We start from the raw sequence: 26,194 nt of genomic DNA, 5'->3' as shown, positions 1-26,194 counted from the left end.
TGCCAATCCTGAGTTTCTTCCTTGTGTGTTCTATGACTTCACAGGTAAGATCGACAACCTGCTCTCCCCTGACCTGATCGACGGCGTGCTCACCAGAATGGTCCTGGTCAACGCCCTGTATTTTAAGGGTTTGTGGAAATCACGGTTTCGACCCGAGAACACAAAGAAACGTCCGTTTGTGGCAGCTGACGGGAAGTCCTACCAAGTGCCCATGCTAGCCCAGCTCTCTCTGTTCCGGAGCGGTAAGTTCACACGTGCAAGGCTCCTTTCTAATACATGGTTGATTTCAGGTAAGCTATAGAGCAACAGATGCTGATTCATCCCATTTGTATAAAATACTTGCTATATATTCATACGTCTCTAGAGACCTGTGTTGGAGGATGTTCAATTAAATGTTAGCAGAGGTGGTATTTCAAATTATTCTTTTTCTTTATTTCAACTTTAAATTTTAAATATGTATTCATTTTGCAATCAGGAAACAAAAACATGGCCCACTTCTGCTGCCATTACCACAGCATAGATAACTGAGTCTGGTGTTTGCATTTTAAACCTGGTTTTATCAAAGCATTGGTGGTCCGATTAACATTATTCTTCTTTTCACTGTATAAGTTAGTCTTGACATCTCCAACCTATACCAGGACGTGTGTTTTCCATGTATTTTCTTTGTATATTCAGTGCGAATTAGCTTCAAGCACTGTTCAACATTTCACTAGCTGCCCGATTCTTAAATTAGGGAATGCTTTATATGAGGGATGCAATAAACAAAGTCACTTTCCTCTCATTTATTATTCATCATCCTTCTTGGTAAAATGTTGCCATTCACTCAATAAACTTTTTAAAAAGATAACATATATTTAAAAATTCCTGCAGAAACATATCATGCGAAGCAACTGAGGATAAGAAAAGGCTCTTTTGCCCCAAAGTTGGAATCAAGAAGACTCTAGCAGAATGCTAGCATGGCCATCAGCTCAGAGCCAAAGTGCAGCTGTGTTATCTTAAGGCCAATTTTTGCACACATTCCCCATTCTAACAAAATAAAAAGTGAGGGGACCTCATTTACTGTATGTTTCAGTAGTCAAAGATGAAAATGCAAGGAATTCCACAGACATTCCCAAAAGATTTAAAGCTGCCCCACACCAGCTTCCCAAATACCCTTTCTCTGTCTGATTCATCCTGCCCAGAAGCGGGCTTTCTCTTGGTGGATCAATTCTGTTTCAACTGTTTGAGCAGCAACCTAACACTTAGGAAGGGAAGTGTTTTACAAAACTGCTGACATCAGTAGATGTGTGCAGATATATTCTCATTTCATTTTCACAGCTCTGTAAGGTAGACACTGTTATCCCATTGCACAGATAAATAAACTAAGACCTGGATAAGGAATTTGCCCAAGTCCAAGAGCTAGTGTGTGTCGGAGCCAGGATTTGAATCCAGGTCCTATAACTCCAGATCTCATGTCTTTGACCTCTGCGCTTGCCTTCCATAAGGCGACACTGTGAAAGCAGTGCTTTCGGGACTGAGTGGGAGGAGAGGACATATGTTATTTTTGTCTCCTGGCTCCTCAAGCTGCCAAGTAAAGATAAGCATGGAAGGGGTTTCTTCCGAGGGATCCTAGCTGACATTTGTCATCAGCCCCTGTGATCAGAAGCAGAAGCAGAGCCAGGGAGAAAGGAATCATGAGGCAGACGTGAGTGACTGGATATAAATGGTTAGTTAATGATGTCTCCAGTCGAGGCTGGATTAACCGGCGGAAATAGACGCTGTCTCCTCGCCTCAAGCACACTCAGCTCATAAGTTTTTATTATTCATGACCCCAATCCTTATCTGAACACTAAACACTTCTAGAAGTGGTTAATGAATACCTCCAGGTGCTTATTCCTCGCCCTGGGGTAATCATTTATTAACTGCTTCCCACATTTCAGTTTCTAAAAATTAGCTCTGCCAGAGGAGGGACCTAATGTTTTCTTTGAGGATTAAAGGGATTATTAGGAAGTGATTTTTTTTCTCACTTTCCCATGGATTTTTTCCATTTCTTCTGAGACCATTGTGTTATGCAGGGTAAAAGCAGAGACGAGGGTCCCGTGTTTCATTAACGGTAGCCCCAAGACAAACCCGGGCCAGCCTGAGCCTGCACATGCACAGATTGCCACATATTTCTTTCTTAAGAGGAACCTGCAATGTCACCCTGTAGTGTCAGCCATTCTAATTGCTTCACTATTTTCATCACATTTCATAGTTAAAAGTGTTTGTTATGTAACAAAGACAAGTTCACTGTCTCTCTGCCACCCTTCCCCCATCTGTGGAGACCTGACTGGATGTTATCTGTCTCCAGTGCAGTGATTGGCAAAGGTCCTCCTCAAAGAAAAGGCAATCATGAGAGAAATCACTTTCTCTTTCCTCTTCCTTAAACATGGTGTCCTTCTAGGTCATTTAGAGGAAGAGGAAGAAGGGGCCCTGCTCAGTGGGCACTCACCCTGGGTCTGGCCCTGCTAAGTCCCTTACATGTATTTTTTTTTCACGTTTAATCATCTCAACAACCCCTGGATAAGGAGTTTGCCCAAGTCCAAGAACTAGTGTGTGTCAGAACCAGGATTTCAATCCAAGTCCTGTAACTCCAGATCTCCTGCACTGGTGTCTCCATCCTCCATGCTCAGAGGCACACAGAGGTTAAATAACCTCACCAAGGTTGCCGAGTTTTTCTTAAAAAGTTTCAGATATGTTTAATAAAACTTTTCAGAAATCTACTATAAGTCTAGAAATGCTGGTTTTCCATTCACCACATTATTTTTATAACTCAGTACATGCCGAATGTAGAGGTTCCATGGGATCCTAAAGTGCTCTGTCTAAGACTTTCCCCAGGGAGCTGGTAGCCTCTCTGGGCCCGTCCCTATGAGCTGGGCTTCTCGCCAGTGCCCATCGTGACTACACTTTTATTCACTCTCATCCGAGATGCTCAGGCAGGCTGCTCAGTTGCTAAATGTTTTGAATATTTTACATGGGATAAAAAGGTTCTAAGATCAGATTAGTTTGGGAGATCTGGGGATAACTAAAGTTATCCCCAGTTTGTCCACCGAGCATCTTGCAAGTTGCAAGAGTTCTCTACATGACATTTTGACAAATACTGATTAAGTCATTCTTGGTTTGTTATTAGTAAGCACGAGTACCACAAATTATCTAAGAGCCCTAATGATAGTTACTGGAATGAATGAAGAGTGAGCAGGGAGTCAGGGTAGTGAAGTAAGAAGATGGTCTTTGGCATTAGACATACTGACCCCAGGTCCTGGTGCTCCACTTCTTAGCCATGTGTCCCTTGGCAAGTTACCGAATTCCTCTAATGGTAGCTTCCCTAGTGGTAACACAGACCTCTTATACCTACCTTATGGGACACTGATTGCAACTGTGTGGAAATGGTTGGTTTGGGCTGGCACAGATTGGGCCCTAAACAATGGAAGCTGTTTATTCCTTCCCTCCCTTCTCTTCAACATGCACACATAGTCTTGGCCAAAAGAATCCTTCTCTGGCAGCTCAAATTCATTTCTTTATTCATATGATAAGAATCAACTTCGTGCAAAGCACTGTATTCTAAGTGTCTTTGTCCTAAGGAAGCTATTTTGTATGGCTCTCTTTCTTCTGAATCTACCATGGTGACCAGCGGTCACTCCCACCATGTTTGGAAGTCATCAAGGGCCTACTGAACCTGCCTCTGATTTCTTTAGGGTCAGCAAGCACCCCCAATGGCTTATGGTACAACTTCATTGAACTGCCCTACCACGGGGAGAGCATCAGCATGCTGATTGCGCTGCCGAGTGAGAGCTCCACCCCACTCTCCGCCATCATCCCTCACATCAGCACCAAGACCATAGACAGCTGGACCAGCATGATGGTGCCCAAGAGGGTGCAGGTCGTCTTGCCCAAGTAAGTGGCTCCTTTCCCTGAAGGAGAAAACAATGGAAGTGCTCAATCTTTGATGGTGACTATGCCAGATACCAGACAACACGAGGCTAAAATCTGGCCCATCACGAAGCCCACTTTATTGTGCAGAAATCACATGGTCAGAATGCAAGGTTGTGCTTGTGGGAAAGTTTGTTGTTCTTCCTGTGCTCCTGATATGGCCAGCTCATGACAGTGGAGGAGAGAAGGCAGATGGCCTCTGAGCCTCCACAAAACCCCAAGCTCCAAACATGTCTCATTTGTTCAAAAAACTGGAAAACACATGCATGTCATCATGTTAATATGATGAAATTACAGTAAAGTTTAGTAGCGGGTTTTTTTTATAAGGAGCTTCATTTTAGTTATTTATATTTTAACTGGAAGTTACTGAAGACCAAGGCCCAGAAGGTAGGTGGTAAGGGAGTATTTTGAAACCACCAAGCAGAATCTATACATTAGTATCTAGGGAAGTTTTTCTCTTATATCCTGAAAGTATAAGACAGATGGAATTTGTGCTGTTGAGACTTGAATCCAAGGGAAAAGTCATCCCAGATTCTCTCTGAATCCTGAATTTCTAACAGATCAGAGAATGCCTTGTTTTGCCTAGATTGTGAAGGGGGGCAATGATGTCTTCCTTTTACGAACTTTTTAACATAAGTGTTTGGCCTGTCTCTGGGTTTTTAACCACCCAGACCTCAGTGTGGTGGTAACTTCCCATTCTAATAGCTTTTAATTTCCAGTCACTGAGTTAAGAAATCAGAGAAGTATGTCTATAATAAGTATTAGTAATCTTCCCAAGATTATTTTTTGTTGTAAAATAAGCCTTTACATAGGCAATGCTTGATATAAAGGAATGAGATGGTGACATTGTTGGTAAATTACAATGATAATTAATGGCTAATTGCCATTCCTACCCATCTGTGGTGAGAATCCGTTCACCTACTCTGTTGCTCTCCCACAGGATGTGATCAAATCTAGTAAAATATCCCCTGATGGCACCTTGAATAGCTGACATGTGGGTGCTATAAGGCCAGATAGCCTACACATATTCAAGAAACCAGTATTACACCCAAACACAATACCATTACCATGTCCCCTATTCCCAACGTTTGCTCTCATTTTAACATTCTGAGATGCTTTCAGAATCTCTCCATGAACCATCAGGAATGCATCTCCTCTCTTTTGACCATCCCCAGTCCCGGTGAGGATGGTGGCTCTTTGGTTGGATGCGGGGAAGGACTGTAGACATTGCAGAGTGTAGACACTTGTCAACACCCGGCATCTCCCGTCCACACAAGAGAAGGTGCTCCTGTGGATCTCCCTGAGCCTGGAACAGGGAGCCTGTTGCAAGTGAGGATGAGAGAGCCGCCACTTGCTGTTACTGTATGTGCTGCTAATGCCAGCTGAGGGTCTCAGGGATGAGTTGTTCTCTAATTACCTTGGGATTAAGATTTACAATGCAATTAGATTGGTGTTCAGAGCGTGCTTAAAAAGAAGCTGTTTGTAAACATTTTCCCACTGGCACTGATTATATCATTGTATATCATTCATAGCCTAGTGATTTTTCCTCCCTATTTTCTGCTTTCATGCTAGGTTCACAGCCACAGCAGAAATGGATCTGAAGGAGCCGCTGAAAGTTCTTGGCATCACCGAGATGTTTGACCCATCAAAGGCAAATTTTGCTAAAATAACAAGTATGTTCAGTTTAAAATGTATTCTTAAACTTGAAGACTTTGTTACAGATGGAGTCTCTGATTTGTTCAGAAAGGAAAGGTCAAAATTACAAATGTGTTGACCTAAAACTCTCCAAGGTTTAATTTGATATATGGCCCAGTGTTGCTGTTGATCCTTAATCATTTCCATTAGAAGTTCAGCCATCCCTGCATTTCACTTGTACTTTTTCTGTGACGCCCACGTAACTCTACACTGGTAAAGAAGTATTTTGTGTAGTGTCTCTATTACCGAAAAATTTGGCCCTTACTTAGGTATTAGTTGTTATTTTTTCAAATGCACACTTGTCCCCTATGTTTGAAAAATCAAGATATTTGGGGCTTTCAAATACTTATTCCCACCAAACAACAGCAGGCATGCACAGTATCCAGATATGTGTTTTGGAAATTCATGCCCATTAATCTGAAATAATGTAAATTCAAAGAAGTCCGATTAGAATTTTTCTTTGCCAAAACTTCTAGGATACATCTGGTATGACATCCCTTCTTAGCCAACATAGGTACTTTTTCCTGGAGCTATGTGTGAATGGTCAGTACTTTGTCTTTTTTAATTTGGGGCATAGCAACCTCTTCCCATAGGAAAGTCATGGTTTAAACCAGCCGTGGGCAAACTACGGCCCGCGGGCCAGATACGGCCCGTTTGAAATGAATAAAACTAAAAAATAAAAAAGACCGTACCCCTTTATGTAATGATGTTTACTTTGAATTTATATTAGTTCACACAAACACTCCATCCATGCTTTTGTTCCGGCCCTCCGGTCCAGTTTAAGAACCCATTGTGGCCCTTGAGTCAAAAAGTTTGCCCACCCCTGGTTTAAACACTACTTGCACTCCATTTTGTATTTTTTCCCTTGAATGCAAAGGCATTTGTTCATCACCAGCCTCAGGTGCCTGCTAGTGAACACCTGAGTGCCTGTCCCGGGCACACACTTGACCCCCCTGGGGAAACGGCAGCGCATGGCTGTCCTGATGGTCTCCTCCTGTGAGCCAGACGCTCATCCCGGTCCAGCGGCGGCCCCATCACCTGGGAGCCTGTTGGAAATACATGATGCTGGGCCCAGCTCAGACCTACTGAATCAGAATCTTCTCTTTACCAAATTCCTCAGCCCAATAACATTTGAGGAGCACAGTTTGAATATGCACTTTCCCCTCCCGGGTTATCCTATGTAGCCTAAACACTTCATAGTGTCCCCAGGGAGTTCACAGGTGTTCAGAGGGAAACCGTGCTCTCCAAATTCTCCTGAGACCTTCTGTTTAACCCTGCAGGTGACATGGCCCTGCAAAGGGGCCCCTCACTCACCATCGGTCACATTTAGAGCCAAGCATCGGTGCAGCCAATTTGAAACCAGATGGGTTGGTGAGCACACAGGACAATGTACAGCTGGTGGATTATAGAATCGTACACCTGAAATACAATATGTAATTTGATTAACTAATGTCACCCCGATAAATTTAAAATGAAATAAAACCAGATGACGCAAGAAGCACTAGTTCGCTTTGCATCCTGACCCATGTCCAGTCAAGGCTACCATTACCCTTTGTTTGTGTTGCCCCTGAAAGCTGCCCCCAGTGGGGGTTGCTGGAATGGTAAGGATTTGCTGAGAAGGAAAGTGAATTCACTAAAAGGTTCCAGGGACAAAACTGCATTTCTGAGTCTGGCCCTCACAACAGTCTGACTGGTCTCCTGCTTGACCCTCTCCTCTTACTGATACACCCACGAGATGAGTGGCTTTTCTTGTGAAAAGCCAGCACCTATTCTGCCACTAACTTGCATGTGACTGAAGGGCAGACTTTCTTTAACACCCTGGGCCTCGGTTTCCCCACCTGTCAGTGCCACCTGAAATCCCTTCTGGATCTGACATTTGTAAGGGAACAATAATGTTGGCTTGCTGCTTCTGGGTAACTGGGCTTCCTTTTTACAGCTCCGCTCTTTTTACTGTTTATGAAATTCTCAGTGATCGGAGTTGGATGGCTAGCGGCACTAACATATTTGGGGTCTGCGACTCCCTCCTCTTGAGTGATATCCCAGTTCTTTGAGCAGACATGGCAGGTAGCAGGCCTACAGCCTTCAGTCACTGGGACTGTGAGAGGTTGCTTCTCCACTGACACCGTTTAAGAACTGGGATTGGCCATGGCTGAGGTTCCTTTTCCAGCGACACAGATGGTCTGCATAGCAAACAAATGCTGTTGTTTTTTGTCTTATTTTCTGAAAACAGGGTCAGAAAACCTTCATGTTTCTCACATCTTGCAAAAAGCAAAAATTGAAGTCAGTGAAGACGGAACCAAAGCTTCAGCAGTCACCAGTAAGCCGGGGTCCTGGCGGGGCTGGTCCTGGTGCCGGGGTGAGGGGTGGGGGTGAGGGGTGAGGGGTGACAGGCGTCCCCAGCTCCCTCGTGGACTTCCGGTCAGGTGCTGTGGGGTGACTGTCCGGACATGGTGGGAAATGAGACAGATTGAAGACCTGTGCCCATGGGCCTCTGAGTCTGTATCATTAAGGGAAGCACTTCAGTGAGAAAATTCCTCCGGGACGAGAGTCGACAAACTCTTTCTGTAAACTATGTATTTTCTGCTTTGTGGGCCCTACCGGCTCCAAAGCAGCTACTCTGCCATTGAAGCGACAGAGCAGCAGAAATGATGCAAGCCAGAGGGCCCGGCTGTTTCTACAAAACTTGATGAAGGCAGGATCTGTCCCCACACGGCCTGAGCACAGCAGTGTGCCGAGACCTGCTCTTAGCAGGACAGAGCGTATTCTGGCTTCTATGGGCAGAGAAGACCAGTCTTCAGATAGAAACATAGCATAATAGCACTTAATTCACAGGAAACGAGTCAGTCGGGTTTACCCAGGACAAAGTGAAGAACTAGCACACAGCTGCTGATTGGAACAGGATGGCTGTGCAGCCTTTCTTGGTCATTTGAACATCCACATCTGCTTTCTCCTTGACGGCTCATATAATGAAGGAGGAAATGGAACAATCTTCAGTTGTTTCCTTTTTACCCCTTGATTATCCCCATGAGATTGCTTGAATAGATATGACCAAGCCCTGTGAGCTCATAAAGTGAATCATATCTCAGCTACACTTGTAACTGGGTCAAGTATTTCTGGTCATTAAAAGTACCATTTATACCCACAGTGGACACACTATTGCCTTTCTAAAATAAACATTTAATGTGTATTTCTTTAAAATAGAATTTGAAACAAAGACCTAGAATAAGAGGGGCTGGAATTTTGTAAATGCCTCCTGTCTTTTCTGGGTGCTTATAAGTGACATCTAAGTTTTTCCCAAGTTATTGACCCGTTTTGCCAACAGCAGAACTATCAGGACTGGCTACATAATTTGCAGGGTTCTTCGCAAAATGAAAATATGGAGCCCCTCGTTCAAAACTGATTGAGAATTTGAGATAGCAGCAGGTCACTAAACCACATGCGGGGACTTTGTGAGTGTGGGGCCCTGTGTAACTGCTCAGGCCAAATCCTCATGAAGCCCAGCCCTGCTGTATTAGTCTGCTCAAGCTGCCATAACAAGTCCAACAGAAATTCATTTCTCACACTTCTGGAGGCTGAAGTCCAGATCAAGGTGTTGGCAGGGCTGGTTTCTCTTCAGTCCTCTCTCCTTGGCTTGTGAATGTCCGCCTTCTCACTGTGTCTCATAGGCCTTTTCTCTGTGGGTGTCCATCCCTGGTGTTTCCCTCTCTTCTCATAAGGACCCCAGTTTTATTGGATTAGGGCTCTACCTTCATGCCCTCATTTAAGTAAACACCTCCTTAAAAGCCCTATGTCCAAATACAGTCACGATGGAGATTAAGGCTTCAGCATATATGTTTTGAGGGTATTCGATTTAGTCCTAACACTTGCTCTTGAGTTGTTTTTAATAACCCTGGGTTGAATGCTGTATCCCAACATAGCTGCAGATGTTTTCTTTGTAATATCAAGCCCAGGTCATTAATGCTTTCTGGGGCTTGAACAAGAAGACCGGGTCAATACAGCAAGCATGGGGCAGTTACACCTGGCACTACCTCGGGCTCATTAAATTGAAGCCGCTGTTGGTAAGCATGGCAGAGTAAGCACCTCTAAGACCATGAACTAAAGAAGTTTGCTTTCTAAGTCCAATGTCTACACCAAGATGAGATGGACAGCACATTAGGTCCCAACGAGTGGTCTCTGTTGCCAATGGGAGGAAAACCTAGATCGTGCCAGAGGAAGAGGCACAGACTCAGAGGTTGAGCATGAAGCTGGGCTTTGATACACAGAAGGGATTCAAATCGGCTGAAAGGACCAGCTGCCTTCATCAGAAAGGAAGATGAAATAAATAGAAAACAGCCACTAATGATGGTGAACAAACATTGTGCTAAGACCCATAACATGTTTATGTCACTTAACCCTCATAGAAACCCTACAAGGAGTAAGTGCTTTTATTAAAGGTAATACTTGTGTAGACTAAATAAGATGGTAAAGGCGAAGGGCCTGGCCCATGGTGGCTATTCAGTACATGGGGACCATTGGGCCTTTCATGATACATCCAGCCCATGGAACAGGAATTAAGTGTGTCCCCAAACACCAGCATCAAGGCTCCATGGGGCCAGCTGTGGCCACACACTGGGTGCACAACATGTTTCCTTTTCTTCCCACAGCTGCGATTCTAATTGCAAGGTCATCTCCTCCCTGGTTTATAGTGGACAGACCTTTTCTATTTTTCATCCGACATAATCCTACAGGTAAGTGATTCTCCTCTTCCATTGGTTACAAGTTAGAATTCAGAAAGGTGGATTTGTATTACATTCAATGGTGCTGCTTTTAGTCTATTTCCCATGTGGCAACAATCGCAAGCACTTTAAATAATATAACCACACACATTGGAGAGAGACAAAAATCAGACTGTGTTTATAACGTGTGATGGAATCTTTGAAACAAGGACAAGATTGTTTTATCTTGTTTTTAATATGTAGAGCCATTTTTAACATCTATTGATTTTCTTTTAAATAAATGCAGTAAAATTTTATAAGAAGCTAGATGCCATCAACCTCTGTAAGCCTACTCCACAGTTAAGATTTGTTAATTCAGTGGATCTTGGCTCTTTGAGTCATTGGTTCAAACTTTAGCTCCATCTTTAAGGGTAACAGTAGTTCCTACCCCTTAGTACAACTCTGAAGAATAAATAATAGTGTCTTTGTGGAAAGGTTGGGTTCATGTTGGTACAGAGTAGAAACTAATACATTTTAACTCTTACCCTTTTTAAATCAATAATATAAGCTAGTTCCTTATCCTCTTGTCTCATTGCAAGTTCAATGTCATAATTAGTGTGCACCCTAATCTCTAGCCACATGTGGCTATTTCACTTCAACTTTTAACTCATTTACATGAAATATAAATATATTTCAAGAGCTCAGTAGCCACATGTGACTCCTGGCTGCCATCCTGGACCGTGAAGGTATAAACCATTTCCATTATTGCAGAAAGTTCTGTTGAGAGCAGTTAACTTTAAACTTACCCCAGGGACCTTCCCTTAAATGTGTCTTCCATCTTTTCTTTTTAAAACTTCTTTACAGTCATGCATTGTTTTCTTTCAATTCTGTAGGTGCCTTCTTATTCATGGGGCAGATCAACAAACCCTGAAAGGTCCAACAGAAGAAGCCATGCAAAGCAAACCCAACTTTGCTATGAAGAGAAGACTCCTTGCCTATATCTCTCATAGTTCTGTTAAATATTTTTTTACATTCCTTTCTTTTTCAAAACTAGTTCTTAGGAACAGACTCAATGATGTAAGCATTTCTATTCCAAGATGTGTTACAGGTGGGAAAAGGGCAGGATGGCTGGAACCCTGTACTGAGCAATGACTAGAGGGCTTCCAAATGTTTAAAAGAGTCTTTAAACTACTGAGTGGTTACCTAGGTAACAACCCTCTTGAGTATTTACTGTCCAGTTCAGGATTTTTGTTTTGTTTTGTTTAATGTATGGCTTTGCAGAAGACGTTGAATCAGTGTGATGGGGGGGAAAGACATTTTATCGTAGCTTTTACATTTTTATGAAAAAAAATATTATTGGCCTTTTAAATTTTTTTTGGTCTCATCCAAAGTCTTGATAGTAAGCATTATTTGGGGGGTAGAAATAGTGAAATCTCTAGCCTCTTTGTGTTTTTGATGATGTTGTTGCTGTTGTTTTATATAATGCACGTATTCACTAAAATAAAGTTTTAAAAACTAATGTCTTGCTAGACAAGGTTTGCTGTTGTGCAGTGTGCCTGTCGCTACTGGTCTTCTGTACTCTTTGGATTTGCATTTTTGTATTTTGTACAAAGTAAAAATAAAGTGTTATGAGTAGTAAAAAAAAAAAAAAAAAGGAAAGAAAGTTATTTGTCTACTATCTTAAAGCACAACACAAGAAACAGAGATTTGCCTGAGTGGCGTGCCTCAGTGGTTGAGCACCAACCTATGAATGAGGAGGTCACGGTTCAGTTCCTAGTCAGGGCACATGCCCAGGTTGCGGGCTTGATCCCCAGTGTAGGGTATGCAGGAGGCAGCCAATTAATGGTTCTCTCTCATCATCGATGTTTCTCTCTCCCTCTCCCTTACTCTCTGAAATCAGTGAAAATATATACCTTTTAAGAAACAGAGCCTTTTGAAAAGACTTCAACCTCTTCTAATAAACCTTTGCACTTTGGTAAACTGCAGAAAACCCAAAGCCCCTGGCTTTCTCCTCTAAACGCGGCAATCAGACACTATTCCCTGCTTCACCCCTTCATCTGTAGATCCCTTCAGAGGAAGAACTATTTCATTAAACCCACCTCTCATCTCAGCGGCCTGTTCACTCAAGTGAGGGCCAAGTATTACCAGCTAACGTGGGGATTTGGTAGCCAGCGCAGAAAGAAGCCACTGGGGACTCAAATAATTTGGAAATCAGAGAGAACGGTGGATGTGTCAATGTGTCGTTTTGGGTGACAGGCTGGAGCACTTATTTTGTGAAATGGAAAGATTTTTGTTTTGGTTTTTTGGAGAACTAGTCACAATTCTAATGTTACCATTTTTTTAGTTGCCCGTTTGTTTTTTTTCTTCCCACTAATTTCTCCAAGATTTGGGTAGTCTTATCTAAATCAGAATGGTTTCAAATATTTTTTTATCAAAACTTAAAAACCTTTTTCTAACCCATGAACTATACTCTTTATATATTAAAACGTCACATTCAACAATCCACCAATTTGCCATTTATAATTCTTATTTGTCAAGTGGGCTGAGCTTTGCCTAAGTTTGGGTACTTTGGTTAACCTTGACAGAAGGGAGAAAGAGGGGATTGTTTTCCTTAGTTAAAATTAGATGCCAACAAATTATTTTTTAAATATGTTTTTATTGACTTCAGAGAGAGGGATAGAAACATCAATGATGAGAATCATTGATCGGCTGCCTCCTGCACGCCCCCTACTGGGGATTGAGCCCAAAACCCAGGCACTGCCCTGACCATGACCTCCTGGTTCATGGGTCGATGTCAAGCACTGAGCCACACTGGCTGGGCCCCAAAAAATTATTTTGAAGGGTTACCTCAGAACACTTGTACTCTAGCAAACATGCTGGTACAGTTAGTTATTAATGCCTTGTAGAGTTAGTTTTACTGGTTTTCCAGTTCTCTGATCCCATTCAGTTATATTACTTTAAATAGTTTAAAATAAGAATAGGATAATCAGTAATTCAAGAATTGTGCACTCCATTCACTCATTCATTCAATTACCTTTGGGGTACCAAGTACCAGGGGGTACAGAGATAAATATTTCTCTACATAGTTTAATTTTAGAAGAGAGAGAGAATCTTAGCACATTGAGGTATCTGACTGTTGCAGTGTGTTTACATGATAGGAAGGAAGACCCAATGGGCATTAGTCCAAGAGAAAAGACAAAAAGAAACACTTGCAGAGCCAAGACTAGCTCCCTGGGCTCTTGACTCCAGCACTGCTCATTCCAGCAAAGACCAGAAGAGTTCACCTTTTTATTACTGCCCAATAGAGTAGCCCTGTTATGTGACACAGGTGGGCAGCTCCCCAATAATATAAATCGGTCACATTTTACTGGGCACATTAAAATTGCGTGTCTGGCCCAGCTGGTGTGGCCCAGTGGTTGTCAACCCATGAACCAGGAGGTCATGGTACATTGTTACCAGGTACATTGTTAGTGTTTGCAGATTAAATTGAATATTAAATAGAAAAATAAAAGTGAATTTTTAAATTTCTTAGTAGTATACCTCCTCTGTCTGAAGTTTATAATCCCAGCTACCAAAGGCAAAGAGAAGGGTGATATCGCTTGTGCTTTTCTTTGCTAGACAGGAAAACAACCCCAGGACTAAGAAGTGAGTCCTACTGGCAGGTTGTCGGGACCCCTACAGACATCATTGTCATGTGACTCTAAGGATGGTCCCCTATCCTTGACTGTATTGGTCTTATTAACTAAACTGTGTACTGATGGTATCCCCTGGCCCGTACTGTTTTCTGACTGTGGAGATGACAACGCTATAACTTACGTGGAGGAAGTGTTGTCAGATCCTCTGACTGGAAATAGCCTTCTCTACCTGTCAGAGACCTCATTACTCATCTCTTCGGAAAAATTCATTAGGTCAGAGTCATCAGTTCTTTGCCATGTTCATGTACAAGAGATGTGAATAATCATATAATGGAGCTCTTCCTCAACCAAAGGGGAAATAATTTAATGTTTTTCATTTTCTCAATTGATTTTCTCTCAGATTTTTCTGAAAACGTCAGTCTTCTGCTGCTAGTGAGCACTGACAGGCAGGTACATGAACAAGAGCAAGCGAGTGTTAGTGAAAGCACAGACAGTTCCGACACCAAACGGCTTGCTTTTTTTCAGAAGTATATGTGCTTGTGATTATAATTTTTGATTGCATGAATTTTTTCCTGGAAAAGTTCGTCGTTTGCAAGATGGGATTCAATTTAGCAATCACCTGGTATTCTTTAGAGAGAGCCAGGGCTTTCAAGTGCTCTGATTGCCAAAGTTGGGAGCTGCAGTTGTAGGTCCTAGGGGACAATGGTAGGGGGCTTTACAAACAGGTCTGGAGACAACTGAGGGGAGAACAGAATGGGCTTAAGGATGCAGACGTGGGCAGCACGCTGCCAGCTGGGCACCCCTCAGCTGGGGAGGTTGTGAGCTGGACCCCTGATAAGAGGGATGCCCACATCTGATTTTACAAACTGTCAAGATGGACACTGCAGCCAGTGTTTTCTTCCATCATAAAATAAAAGTAGAAAAAATATAGTAAGAAGTGGGGGGGGGGGGGCAGGGGGGAGCCTTTAAAAAGTTTTATCTATGGAAGCTCTGCCATTTTCCTTCTTCCAGTAAATATAAGAGCTAAAACATCCAGACCTTGGCATGAATGGATCTTACGTAAAATTCTCGACTTTACATCCAGAGGGAAGAGGTAAGTTAGCTTCTGCACACGTATTCATTAGAGCTGTAAGGGGCCTAGAAAAGTCATGTGCCACTGTAATCATATATCCTATACATACATACGTACATACTAGTCTCCTGTATTGAGATAAAAGGCAATATCTCACATAATGGCACTTTGCATACTACTTAACTATGAAGTGGGATTAGAGCACCATCTTGTGGCCAAATCCTATAAAATAAAGAGCTAATATGCTAATTAGACCTGGTGGCAGAATGACCTTCTGACCAGTGGGAGGGGCCTCAAGGCAGCAGGGCTGCAAGGGCCAAGCCCCTTGCACGAATTTCATGCATCGGGTCTCTAGTAAGTATATATATAACATGCTGAACACAATAAACAGCCCCTATTTCACTCTTGGGAGTTTGTTTTTAGTAATATAGTTAGTTCACTTTCTCATGATCACATAAACCATTTTGAGAATAATATTCCCTATTGTATATATATATAGATAGTAAGAGCATATGTACTAAAAAGAATAAGGCTTATGTAATTTAGTCTGTAGACATCAATCTTACATTTTTGGCTAAGGAACTTATTTTAGTGCCATTATATTTTGGGCTTAGGGAGCTGGAGTGGAAAGAGGTGAGAAAGGGTGTCAGAATTTCAAAGTAAATAATTCTAATGTCTTTCTCCTGTGCCAAGTTCAAGTATCAGTACTTTTATATCCCCACCAATTTCCCATGGTCATAGTAACTATCTTCGCAACTCGGATTAGACCAGTGGTTCTCAACCTTCTGGCTCTTTAAATACAGTTCCTCATGTTGTGACCCAACTATAAAATTATTTTCGTTGCTACTTCAAAACTGTAATGTTGCTACTGTTATGAATCGTAATGTAAATATCTGATATATAGGATGGTCTTAGGCGACCCCTGTGAAAGGGTCGTTCGACTGCCAAAGGGGTCGCGACCCACAGGTTGAGAACCGCTGGATTAGACAATCAAAAACCTAGTTCTCCAAATGCTCACTGAATGCTCTAGGTTACACACCCATTTTGACATCCTTGTAACCCACACATTCCTCTTGCCCACACATCAAACTCATGCAGGATTTATAATTATTGTCCAGATTGGTTCCAAGTTTCAAGCTATTTCATATAGAACTGCAAAAGTATGTTAATAATTTGTTTTCTACTTTCCAGCCCTTCATATGTTCATGGGTGCTTTTAAAAGGTACAACCTAATTCAGGTTCAAAGGAGACTTTACTTAGAAATATGTTGAGCTCAATTTCCATAAGGAATTTGGATCTCTTTGCTTGCAGAATAATTTTTATGAACCAGAACTAGCTTTGCTCCATATGTAAACTCAGAAGCATTCAAGGTTTCAAAGCTTGAAAGCCTACGGGTGAGGATACGTCCCTCTGGCTTTGTAGGTCAAAGGTCCTGCAAACTGCCCTGAACAGAATTTTGGGATCACATTATCAGCACTACTAATTCGGGGGGGGGGGGGGGGGGCAGGGGAGATTTACTGAGTTTGCAACTAAATTCTTTTAAAAGGCTTTGAAAAAAATATTCACCTAAAATAAAATTCAAACACTCAACTAGAAAACCGAGTTTTGCATGTGATGGATGAGTAAGCGGTTAGAGGACATTTATCATGTTTTGCTTCCAAGAAACCTTCTGTAATCTCTCTTCTCCTTTGGTGTCAATGAGCTGCTTGTCAAATCATGTTTGCTTATTGTGGGTGACACACTTATGTGCAGCATTTTACTACTGAGTTTGGTCCTCTGTCCCTGGTTCAATTATTAGGAGTTAGTTAACTCTCAAAAGAAAGGTGAAATAATTTACATTTAACCCACCAGTTCAACCAACTACGCAATTCTCAAACCTTCCACTCCAGTCTGTGTTAGCTGTGATATCTGCAAACCCGCATACATGTGACATTAAGTCCCACTTTCCTAACCAGTCTCAGGAAAGTGTCCGAGGTCCTTCATCTTCCTTTATAAAGAAGATTTCATAGCAACAGTGCTATCGGTTTAAACATTTTACCTTTTCTATTCCCGACTCCCCAGTCCCACTTTTCTTGTTAACCCCTGGGAGTGACTACTGGCAAACTGAAACTGAAAAGTATTACTGCTGCCAAAAAGTTAAAAAGAAATAAATCAAAGGGAGTTTGCAGATGGATTACAGAACTGAACACAAAGGATTAAAGAGCCAGGGGACACACTTAAGATTTGTCCTCTATCAAATTAAATGTTACAGTAAAATACTTAGAACAGTGCTTGGCACATAGTAACTATGAGTATTATTATGAAATATTAAATTGATAAATACATACTTTTTTTCCATTAGCACTGGCATCAATACTTTAAGCTGCTTTTTGATCTTCGTGTTTTCTTTTAAAAACATAAAATGTATCTTTTCTGCCATTTACATTATAGAAACTAAATAGCTATGAATTACTATACAGATTTTTAAACCTAGAATCTAGAGATCAAGTAAATACCTAATTGCTATAATATGCACCCTACATTTCTAAAGGTTAAGTAATAACATTACTATTTTAGCTAAAATTATATTAGAGAGGCAAAGTTCACTCATCTGGGTATATTGCCGGGAGCCGATCCATCCTTGCTGTTTCAAGGGACCTGGCATATATGGCATACTGTTCTTGATATGTTTGCTCACCTTCTTGGCACTATGTGTTTTAACCAAGGTCACCTCTCTGAGAAAGGTTGTTTCCCCAGGTAGGGATTTTCCCCTGAAGTTAGGGAGGGAATAAAACCTCTTAACTAAGTGCAAGGCAGGTAATTAATCACTTTAACTACAAACAATCATGCTTAAGCTACATAATCTTTACTCCCTGGAATGGAGATAAGAAACACCCTAACCTTTGGAATAGAGATTGATAGGATTGGGAACAACTGGTATAAATACAGATGTAACAAGACAGAACTTAGAACACAGAACCTACACAGAACTTAGCAAGAGAACATGGCAAAAGATCCTGGCCACAGAACCTGGCTACAGAACCTGGATAGAACATGGCAAGAAAACCTGACTAGAACCTGGTGACTGAACCTGGCTGGAGAACCTGGACAGAACCTGGCTGGAGAACCTAGCGAGGGAACATGGCTACAGAACCTGGCTGGAGAACCTAGCAAGAGAACATGGACACAGAACCTGGCTGGAGATCCTAACCAGAACTTTGCTGGAGATCCAGAGCAGAACTTCGCTGGAGATCCAGACCAGAACTTGGCTGGAGATCCTGGCTAGAGATCCTGGCTAGGCTGCTGATCAACTGAACGCTATCTCCGTGTCATTCCTTCTTCGCCGACTCCGTCCACACCTTTGGGAACCCCTGGACCTGCTGGGGTTGGACCCCAGCAGTATATCAAATTAAACTACAATGAAACAATTAGAGAAAGAGTACCTTTTTTATTGGTATTACAGTGAAGTTCACATAAAACAAAGAAAAAGAAAAAAATACATTCAAATTATACCTCAAAGCTAGAAGAGAATAAAATACATCTAATTGTACAAGTAATATACAATAATAAAACCAAGGACCTAGAAAAAATTTATTGGGAAAACATCAAAAATGATGATGAAACAAAAATTATTTTTTAAAAAAAACAAAACCTGTGCCCTGATGAATACTTGTTTACTTTTAGGAACTCGGTATAAGGAATAAAACATATTTCTTTACAATTTGAAAAATGTAAAGGTTTGGACATCTGACTCTTGTCTCAATGTTTTGCTTACAACTTTCAGGTTCCCACATCTTTGGCTGGCTAGCCGGCGGTGATGGTCTTTTCTGCTCTGAAATTCTTTTGGGGTTTGGAATAGTCCCAAGGCCGTCTGTTCTCAGTGAATCCGTAGAGTTTCCTCAGTGCCACTCTAGCAGCTTCTTCTTCTGCAACCAGGACTGTCTCCCCAGGTCCTTCTGCAAGCAACTTTTTATCACTAGAGTAAAAACAACAGCAGTCCGAAATTACCTGGTGCATCCACACATCAGTTTGCCTTGTAGATCTTATTTTGGCAAAATCATCCACCAGAGGAATAGAAACATTGTACCATTTTTTCTCTCTACCAGCAATAATGTATGGAATGCTGATACAGGATGTGTTTAAGGGTTGCCCATCTGAGGAGCAAAGGAGTATCTTACATTTTGCTTTACACTTTAATTAAAACTAAAGGTGAAACTTTATACCACCACCCATTTTCTCCTCTGTGATGTCCTCCATTGCTTTTATAGCTAAAAAACCCTACATCATATACAATTAGAAAAATGTTCACTTAACTTCTTAGTTATCTTAATATTCACTGTTTACATTTAACCCTCAAATCCACCTGAAATCAATTTGGGGCAGGTCACTGTTCCCTAAGAAAACTAAAAAGTTCTGAACATGAGTTGATTTATACATTCTGATGGACAATAAAACCTTTCTTTTTCCAGTTCTTGGCTCAGCTGAAACTGTTACAAGTGTGGCTTACTGTTAAATCTGCAAAACTTGAATCAAAACTTTTACTTTTTTCTACAGAAATATTTAGATTAACATATATTCCATGAAATTTACAGTAATAGTTGGTTATCAAAAGCTACTGTTAGCATGAAAAAGGTGAAGGGATTAAGAAGTGCCAACGGGAAGTCACAAAATAGTCACGGGATGTGAAGTACAGCACAGCCCAGGCAGCGTGGCTCAGCAGTTGAGCATCAACCTATGAACCAGGAGGTCACAGCTGGGCACATGCCTGGGTTGAGGGCTCAATCCCCAGTGTGAGGCATGCAGGAGGCGGCCGACCAATGATTCTCTCTCATCATTGATGTTTCTATCTCTCTCCCTGTCTCCCTTCCTCTCTGAAATCAATAAAAATATATTAAAATATTAATAATAAAGTACAGCATAGGGAATATAGTCAGTAATATTGTAATGACTATGCATGGTGCCAGGTGGGTACTGGAAATATAGAAAAATCACTTTGTAAATTACATAACTGTCTAACCACTATGCTGTACACCTGAAAACAGGATACAATATTGTCAACGGTAATTGAAAAATAAAATTAAAATTAGAAAAAGAGCCTGGCCTTTGTGGCTCAGTGTTCAGCAGCAACCTATGAACCAGGAGGTCTAAGTTTGATCCCTGGTTGGGGTACATGCCCAGGTTGAGGGCTTGATCCCCAGTAAGGGGCATGCAGGAGGCAGTCAATGAATGATTCTCTATCATCATTGATGTTTCTCTCTATCTCTATCTCTCTCTCTCTCCCCCCCCCCCTCTCTCTCCCTTCCTCTCTGAAATTAGTAAAAATATATTTTAAAAAAGAGAAAGAAAATCCAGGGTGGAAAGAATGATACATACTATTAGCAATCCACAGATGACTAAGTAGTACATAATCACAGGAATGAGATTTTAAATAGTTTTTAGTACAATTAGAGGTTCTACTGAGGAACTGTGAAAGTCATTTTTTAAGGCTTTCAATCAATGTAATGAAATTAAGATTAAAATGTTACTAACCAGTATAAGCCAACAAAATACAGAGGCACAGCTGTGGTGCTTCCAGACTGCCGGGTAAGTCTCGGTTCAGGAGCTGAAATATTCCTTTTCTTCAATTCTTCCACCAGTAGCCCCATGGGATTGATGACCTTCCAAATCTCAAAGAGTTCTTTCCCAGTCAGCTGAGTAATTAAGAAGTCCTGCATATAAAAATAGAATTTACACATTTAAATTAGTGTAAAGAAAATAAAGACCATAATTCAAAGTACAATTTTAAAACCTGAATTAAAAACTGAATGGGAAATGAAAAAAAAATGTACTATTCCTTTACATTTGCATGTAGTTTTCTCATATAAACTTTATTCCAAAAATCATGGTTGAAGGTAATATCCTGTCTCATAATTTAGAAATATATTATCAATAAGAAAAATATTTTTACAAAGAGTTTAATTAATGAATAAACTAATAACTTCTGGCAGAAACTCTTATGAAAAGGCACTAAAGGTCTTCTGGGTAACAGTACTACTTTGTCTAAGTTTATGATTTTAAAAAATAATTGAAATAATGATTTCAGGATTCCGGCAACTGTGAAGTTGGGAGATGACAGCCAGGCTGAGAACATGGGATCTCACTGCCCTCCCAGGCATCGAACCGCCCCTGAACACCCTCAGTAAAATGCTTTGATTTACGTCCCTCAACATAATAATTTCACATGAACTGCCTTTTAAGTGTTTATGACTTACATACTTTCAGTTTATAAAACTAAAAAAAACTGAGGAAAAAATTATGATCATTCAAAGCACAAGAGAATTTTTTGGCAATAAATTATATTGTATGGAGTTATAGAAATAAACATTAATTTTCACAGTACACTGCAATTAACTTGTGTGAACAAACACAGTGTAATAGGAGGGATAAATGGGGGCAAATGGGAGAAATAAGAGAGATTCCTCAGTTCACAAAATAGTCAATTCATTACACTTCCCCAAGCGCCAGACCTCTATTTCAGCTTCATTAATAAAACATATTTCTAAGTCCATTCTCAGTTGGGGATTTTGAATATCTTAATGTACAGAGATGCCTTATAAGACACCAGAGGCTCAGTGCACAAAATTCGTGCACGGGGTGGGGGTGTCCCTCAGCCCAGCCTACACCCTCTCCAATCTGGGACCGCTGGCTCCTAACCGCTCACCTGCCTGCCTGCCTGATCGCCCCTAACTGTCCTCCCCTGCTGGCCTGATTGTGCCTAACTGCTCTCCCCTGCCCCCACTACCGTGGCTTTGTCCAGAAGGATGTCCAGTCTAATTAGCATATTAACCTTTTACTAGTATAGATACATGGTTATTCACTATATGCCATCAGTAATCTCTCTCTCATCATTGATGTTTCTCTTTCTCTCTCTCTGGTCCTCTCTGAAATTAATAATATATATATATATATATATATATATATTTTAAAGACACATTTTTTAAAAAAAGAAATTTTTCTTTCTATTTCAGGTATGTCCCAGTATGTGCAATTAATCATGACCTACCCTGATGAAAAGTGCAGTCCTCCCAGGTCCGCTGCTCTGTAGCAGGGCTCCAATTACGGCAAAGAAAGTCTGCCGTAATACAGTCGGGGGCACTGGAAATTCTGCACTCAGCGTTAGCTGCTCCACAGCCAAGTTTCTAGCCACGTGACACACGACTTCCTCACCAGTGAGAAAGTCAACAAGACTTTGAACACCTTCAGTGGCCAAGTCTGGGAATGCGTTCTCAAGAAACTGTGTGAGGCAAGCTTTTGAAAAAGATGACCCCTGTTCAAATAGTTCTTGATTATCTTTAATATTCAGAAGAACAGCTTCTTTCTCTACTCCAAGTTTCTGGCGTTTGGCCTCCTCACTTTTAATATAGCAGCTATTAACAAATGCAGTTTTGAGAAGATCTAAGGGAAAGGTTTCCTGTAACCGGTGTCCAAAGGCCTGTATTTCAGCATGGTAATCCCAGTTGGGCTTCTCTGAACTGAAAATGTAAAACAGAAGACAGTAGTAACACATGGCAAAGAAAAGGACAAGATGTTGCTATCGTGCAAAAATTTTTCATTGTGTTGCAATGCTGTTAATTATATAAGAAATTTAAAAAATTTTTCTTTTTTTTTGTCCTAACCGGTTTAGCTCAGTGGATGGAGCGTCAGCCTGCAGACTGAAGGGTCCCGGGTTCGATTCCGGTCAAGGGCATGTACCTTGGTTTCGGGCACATCCCCAGTAGGGGGTGTGCAGGAGGCAGCTGATCAATGTTTCTCTCTCATTGATGTTTCTAACTATCCCTCTCCCTTCCTCTCTGTAAAAAATCAATAAAATATATTTAAAAAAAAAGATTTTCATTTTTAATGCCAGACTTTGATTTCCTAAAAGTTAAAATTCAAGCCAGACGATTACCTGTTCTTTGCTAGCTACACTGTTGGATTAATTTTCCCTGTGAGCCAACTGCTACAGTAACGTGCTCTAACCATAGAACTATACTTAACGTCTAGGTGTGAAGTAAAAATTATAATTTCACATATTCACGCCATAAACAATAAGTACCTTGTATTTGTCTCATATTTTATTAAGTTTTGAAAACATTCATTTAAATTAGCAATTAAGTAGTATAGTACCATTCTAAGTAGGTTAAAAGTCCATACCCAAGAATGACTAAAAGATATTTTTTTAAAGACAACGCACCCAAAATAAAACTTTTAAATAAAAGAGGGCAGCAAAATATAAAGACCTGGGTTATAAATAATAAAATGGATATATAACCTGTAAGTTTCTTCCAACTATAAAAGCCTAAGATAACTACATAAGAAATGTGAATTTAAAATAAATGCTACTTTTGCCTATTAGAAAAAGAACTATTTGTGTTCAAAGAGTATAGGAATATGAACATGTCTATTCCTACTGGTAGGCATATAGACTGGATTAAGTATTTTGGGGGGAAGGGAAGGACAATATTGAAGTAGCTATCAAAATTCCATATTAAATCCTCAAAGGAGTAATAGTTCAAAGCTATTCATTTGTTACGTCGGTTGTAATAGCAGTAACATGGACCTTAAATACACATAAGTGGAGCCATAAAAGAGTGAAGTGCATCTATTTGTAGTGGCACGACGACGTCAGACACATGATTAAAGAGAAAAAGACGCAGCATGTGTGTGTAGTCGGATCTGATTGGGACCTACAAGATCTACGTCCCTTTCCACGGCCCTTCCAGTTCCGGAGCAAGAGCAATGAGGGAAAAACCTAAGGCCAGAATGTTTCCCTTTTACGCTGGACAGGGGGTTGTGGTGGAATACACTTAGTTTTTTCTCCCTCTGAACCGCATCGCTGTGGAGTGTTGTCTCCCCTCTTGCCCGCACCCACAGACACCTCAGACGTTACAAAGCAGGGGCCCCACACCCGAGGCCACAGGAAGGTCGCCCTCCGCCGGCTCACGGCCCACAGCTCGCGCCCTGCGTCTCACGGGGAGTTCCCACGCGCCGGGCAGCTCCACGCGCGGCCGAAACCCGCTTCCTCCGGCTCGGTCCACGTGTCCTCGTCGCAAACATGAGTGTCTCCATCGCAAACCTCCCAGGCTCGAACCAGGGGCCCATCAGCGGCCACCTACCCTCCCAGCCGCGGGACCGAAGCCCTGCGGGAGGCCCGGGTCCTCGACCGCCACCCGGACCCTTCCCGAGGCGGCTCCTACCGGCGCACGGGCGGCGGCGGGTTCCGGAGCAGGCGCCGCCGCTCCAGCTCCTTTTGGAAGCGGACGGCTGCACGGAAGGTCTTCACTCCCCGAACCGGCGGGGCGAGAGCGGGGGCGGCCGGGGCCAGGAGGCAGCGAGGCCCCCGCAGCAGCAGCCTTCCCAGCCCTGAAGCCATTGCAGGGGCGAAGGCAACGGTGGGCGGAAGGAAAAGCGGCGGGTCAGTGTCGCGGTAACACAGTCCCCCCGGAATCCGAGCGCAGAGCCGGGCCGGGCCGGGCCGGGACCAGCACGCAGTGGGCGGGGCGGCTGTGTTTTCTTTGACAAATAACTGCAGGGTGACGAAGAGGGAGGGAGGATCTATAGACAAACAGGGTCTTAGACACAACCAAGTATGGACCTAGTTAGGACCCTGGTTGGAACAAATCAACTGAAAAAAATGAGATGTGGATTATTTGAATACTGAGAAGCTTTTAAGTAATATCAGATAATTATGGCGGGGGGGGGGGGGGGTCCTCAATGGCGGTATTTTAGTTTTGTTTTTCTTTAAATCTTTAACTTTTAGAGAGTTACACTGACATATTTACTTGTGAAAAAGAAGGTATCAGATTTTCGAAATAATCAGGGTGGCAGTAGGTGGGGTTATTCTTGAAATAAGCATGGCCCTGAGTTGCCGTCAGAACTAAAGCAAAGCCCTCACCAGGTAGCTCAGTGGGTTAGAGCATCGTCCTGACGCACCAAGGTCCTGATTACATCCCTGGTCACGCACATGCAAGAAGCAACCAATGAATGCATGAATAAGTGGGCAACATGTGGATGTTTCTTTCTCTCTCTGCCCCCCTTCCTCTCTCTCAAATTAGTAAATAAAAATATAAAAATAAATGAAGCTGTTCCTTAAAAATAAAAAGAAATAAAATAAAATAAAATTGAAGGCAGATTAGGCCAGTCGTCTACTCAAACCCTCCAATGGTTTTCCATCTCACTTACAGTCAAAGTCCTTACCATTCCGCAGGGCTCAGCATGGTCTGTCTGGTGACTCTTCTGTCCTCACCTCCTTCGGCACTCCTCACTCACTCCGCTCCAGCCGCCCTCGCTGTCTTGCCAATCCTAGAAAACCCTAGGCATATGCTCACCCCAGGCCCTTAGCACTTGCTCTTCCCTTTCCCAGGACAACACTTGTCCCATTTTTCCACACAGCTACTCCCTCCTCTCCTGTTTTGCGCAAATGTCCCCTTCTCCACGAAGCCTTTCCTGGCCATTTGTCTCAGGTTGCATTCTCTGCAAGCAGATGCTGACACAGAGGTTGGCGCACAGAGTGTTTATTAGGATCCATGGCTGTGAAGGAAGGAGGTGTAACGGGAGTAGGCCTACAAAGTCAGCTGCAGTGCAGGCCTGGCAAAGCCTCATCCAACCCAGGAGAGCGTTCTGGAGCCAGTGTTGCCCATCAGTGGGTCCTGGGTCTGGCTGAAATGGCCAAGCCTTTACATTCATGTCTCATTTAGTCACCGAATTCAGGCTGCCTGTGGAGGACATGGCTGAGCCGTAGTGGCTCTCTGCAGCTAAGGCAGACTCCGAAAGAGAGAAAAGCTAGGGACTACCTGCTGACCACCCTCCTTCCAAGAAGTCACACCTGGGGAGTGTATCTCCGGATCTACCACACTAGCCTATGTAAAATTGCAGCACCTCCTAGAGTTCCTTTCACCCTGCCAGTTTTATTTTCTCCACAGCATTTGACATCTGTTAATATACTAGGTAACTTATTTATTTTCTTATCTGGTTCTGTCACTGGAATATAAGTTTTAAGGATAAAGCGATTTTGGCCTCACGTAAGCACTGCTGTGTTTAGAGTGGTGCCAGGCTCACAGCCCACATTCAATAATAAATAAGTATTTTTTGTTGGGGAAAAAAAGTTGTTCATTAGCCTGTTTAGCCATTATACTGTACAAGCCTTACAAGAA

General features: G+C 42.1%; 2 protein-coding genes across 2 annotated transcripts in view; one reads left to right on the top strand and one right to left on the bottom strand.

Moving 5' to 3' along the window:
- Nucleotides 1–11,871, top strand: part of SERPINE2 (serpin family E member 2) — a 52,004-nt gene extending 40,133 nt beyond the window's left edge. Inside the window, exons 4-9 of the mRNA XM_059703326.1 lie at nt 45–242; nt 3,714–3,912; nt 5,521–5,621; nt 7,874–7,960; nt 10,287–10,370; nt 11,231–11,871. Of these exons, the coding sequence (XP_059559309.1) occupies nt 45–242; nt 3,714–3,912; nt 5,521–5,621; nt 7,874–7,960; nt 10,287–10,370; nt 11,231–11,268 (707 nt within the window). The 3' untranslated portion in view covers nt 11,269–11,871. The remainder of the gene's footprint in view (nt 1–44; nt 243–3,713; nt 3,913–5,520; nt 5,622–7,873; nt 7,961–10,286; nt 10,371–11,230) is intronic.
- Nucleotides 11,872–18,451: 6,580 nt separating this feature from the next.
- On the bottom strand, nt 18,452–24,456 carry MRPL44 (mitochondrial ribosomal protein L44). Its single transcript, XM_059703325.1, has 4 exons — nt 24,239–24,456; nt 22,066–22,534; nt 20,553–20,731; nt 18,452–18,999 (listed from the first exon to the last, which is right to left on the bottom strand). Exons 1-4 carry the CDS (start codon nt 24,412–24,414, stop codon nt 18,828–18,830), a joined length of 996 nt encoding a protein of 331 aa, XP_059559308.1. The 5' UTR covers nt 24,415–24,456; the 3' UTR covers nt 18,452–18,827.
- Nucleotides 24,457–26,194: the final 1,738 nt, after the last annotated feature.

The sequence above is a fragment of the Myotis daubentonii genome, chromosome 7 (genome assembly GCF_963259705.1).
Source record: "Myotis daubentonii chromosome 7, mMyoDau2.1, whole genome shotgun sequence".
Lineage (NCBI taxonomy): Eukaryota > Metazoa > Chordata > Mammalia > Chiroptera > Vespertilionidae > Myotis > Myotis daubentonii.
This window is presented reverse-complemented; position numbering and strand designations above follow the sequence as displayed.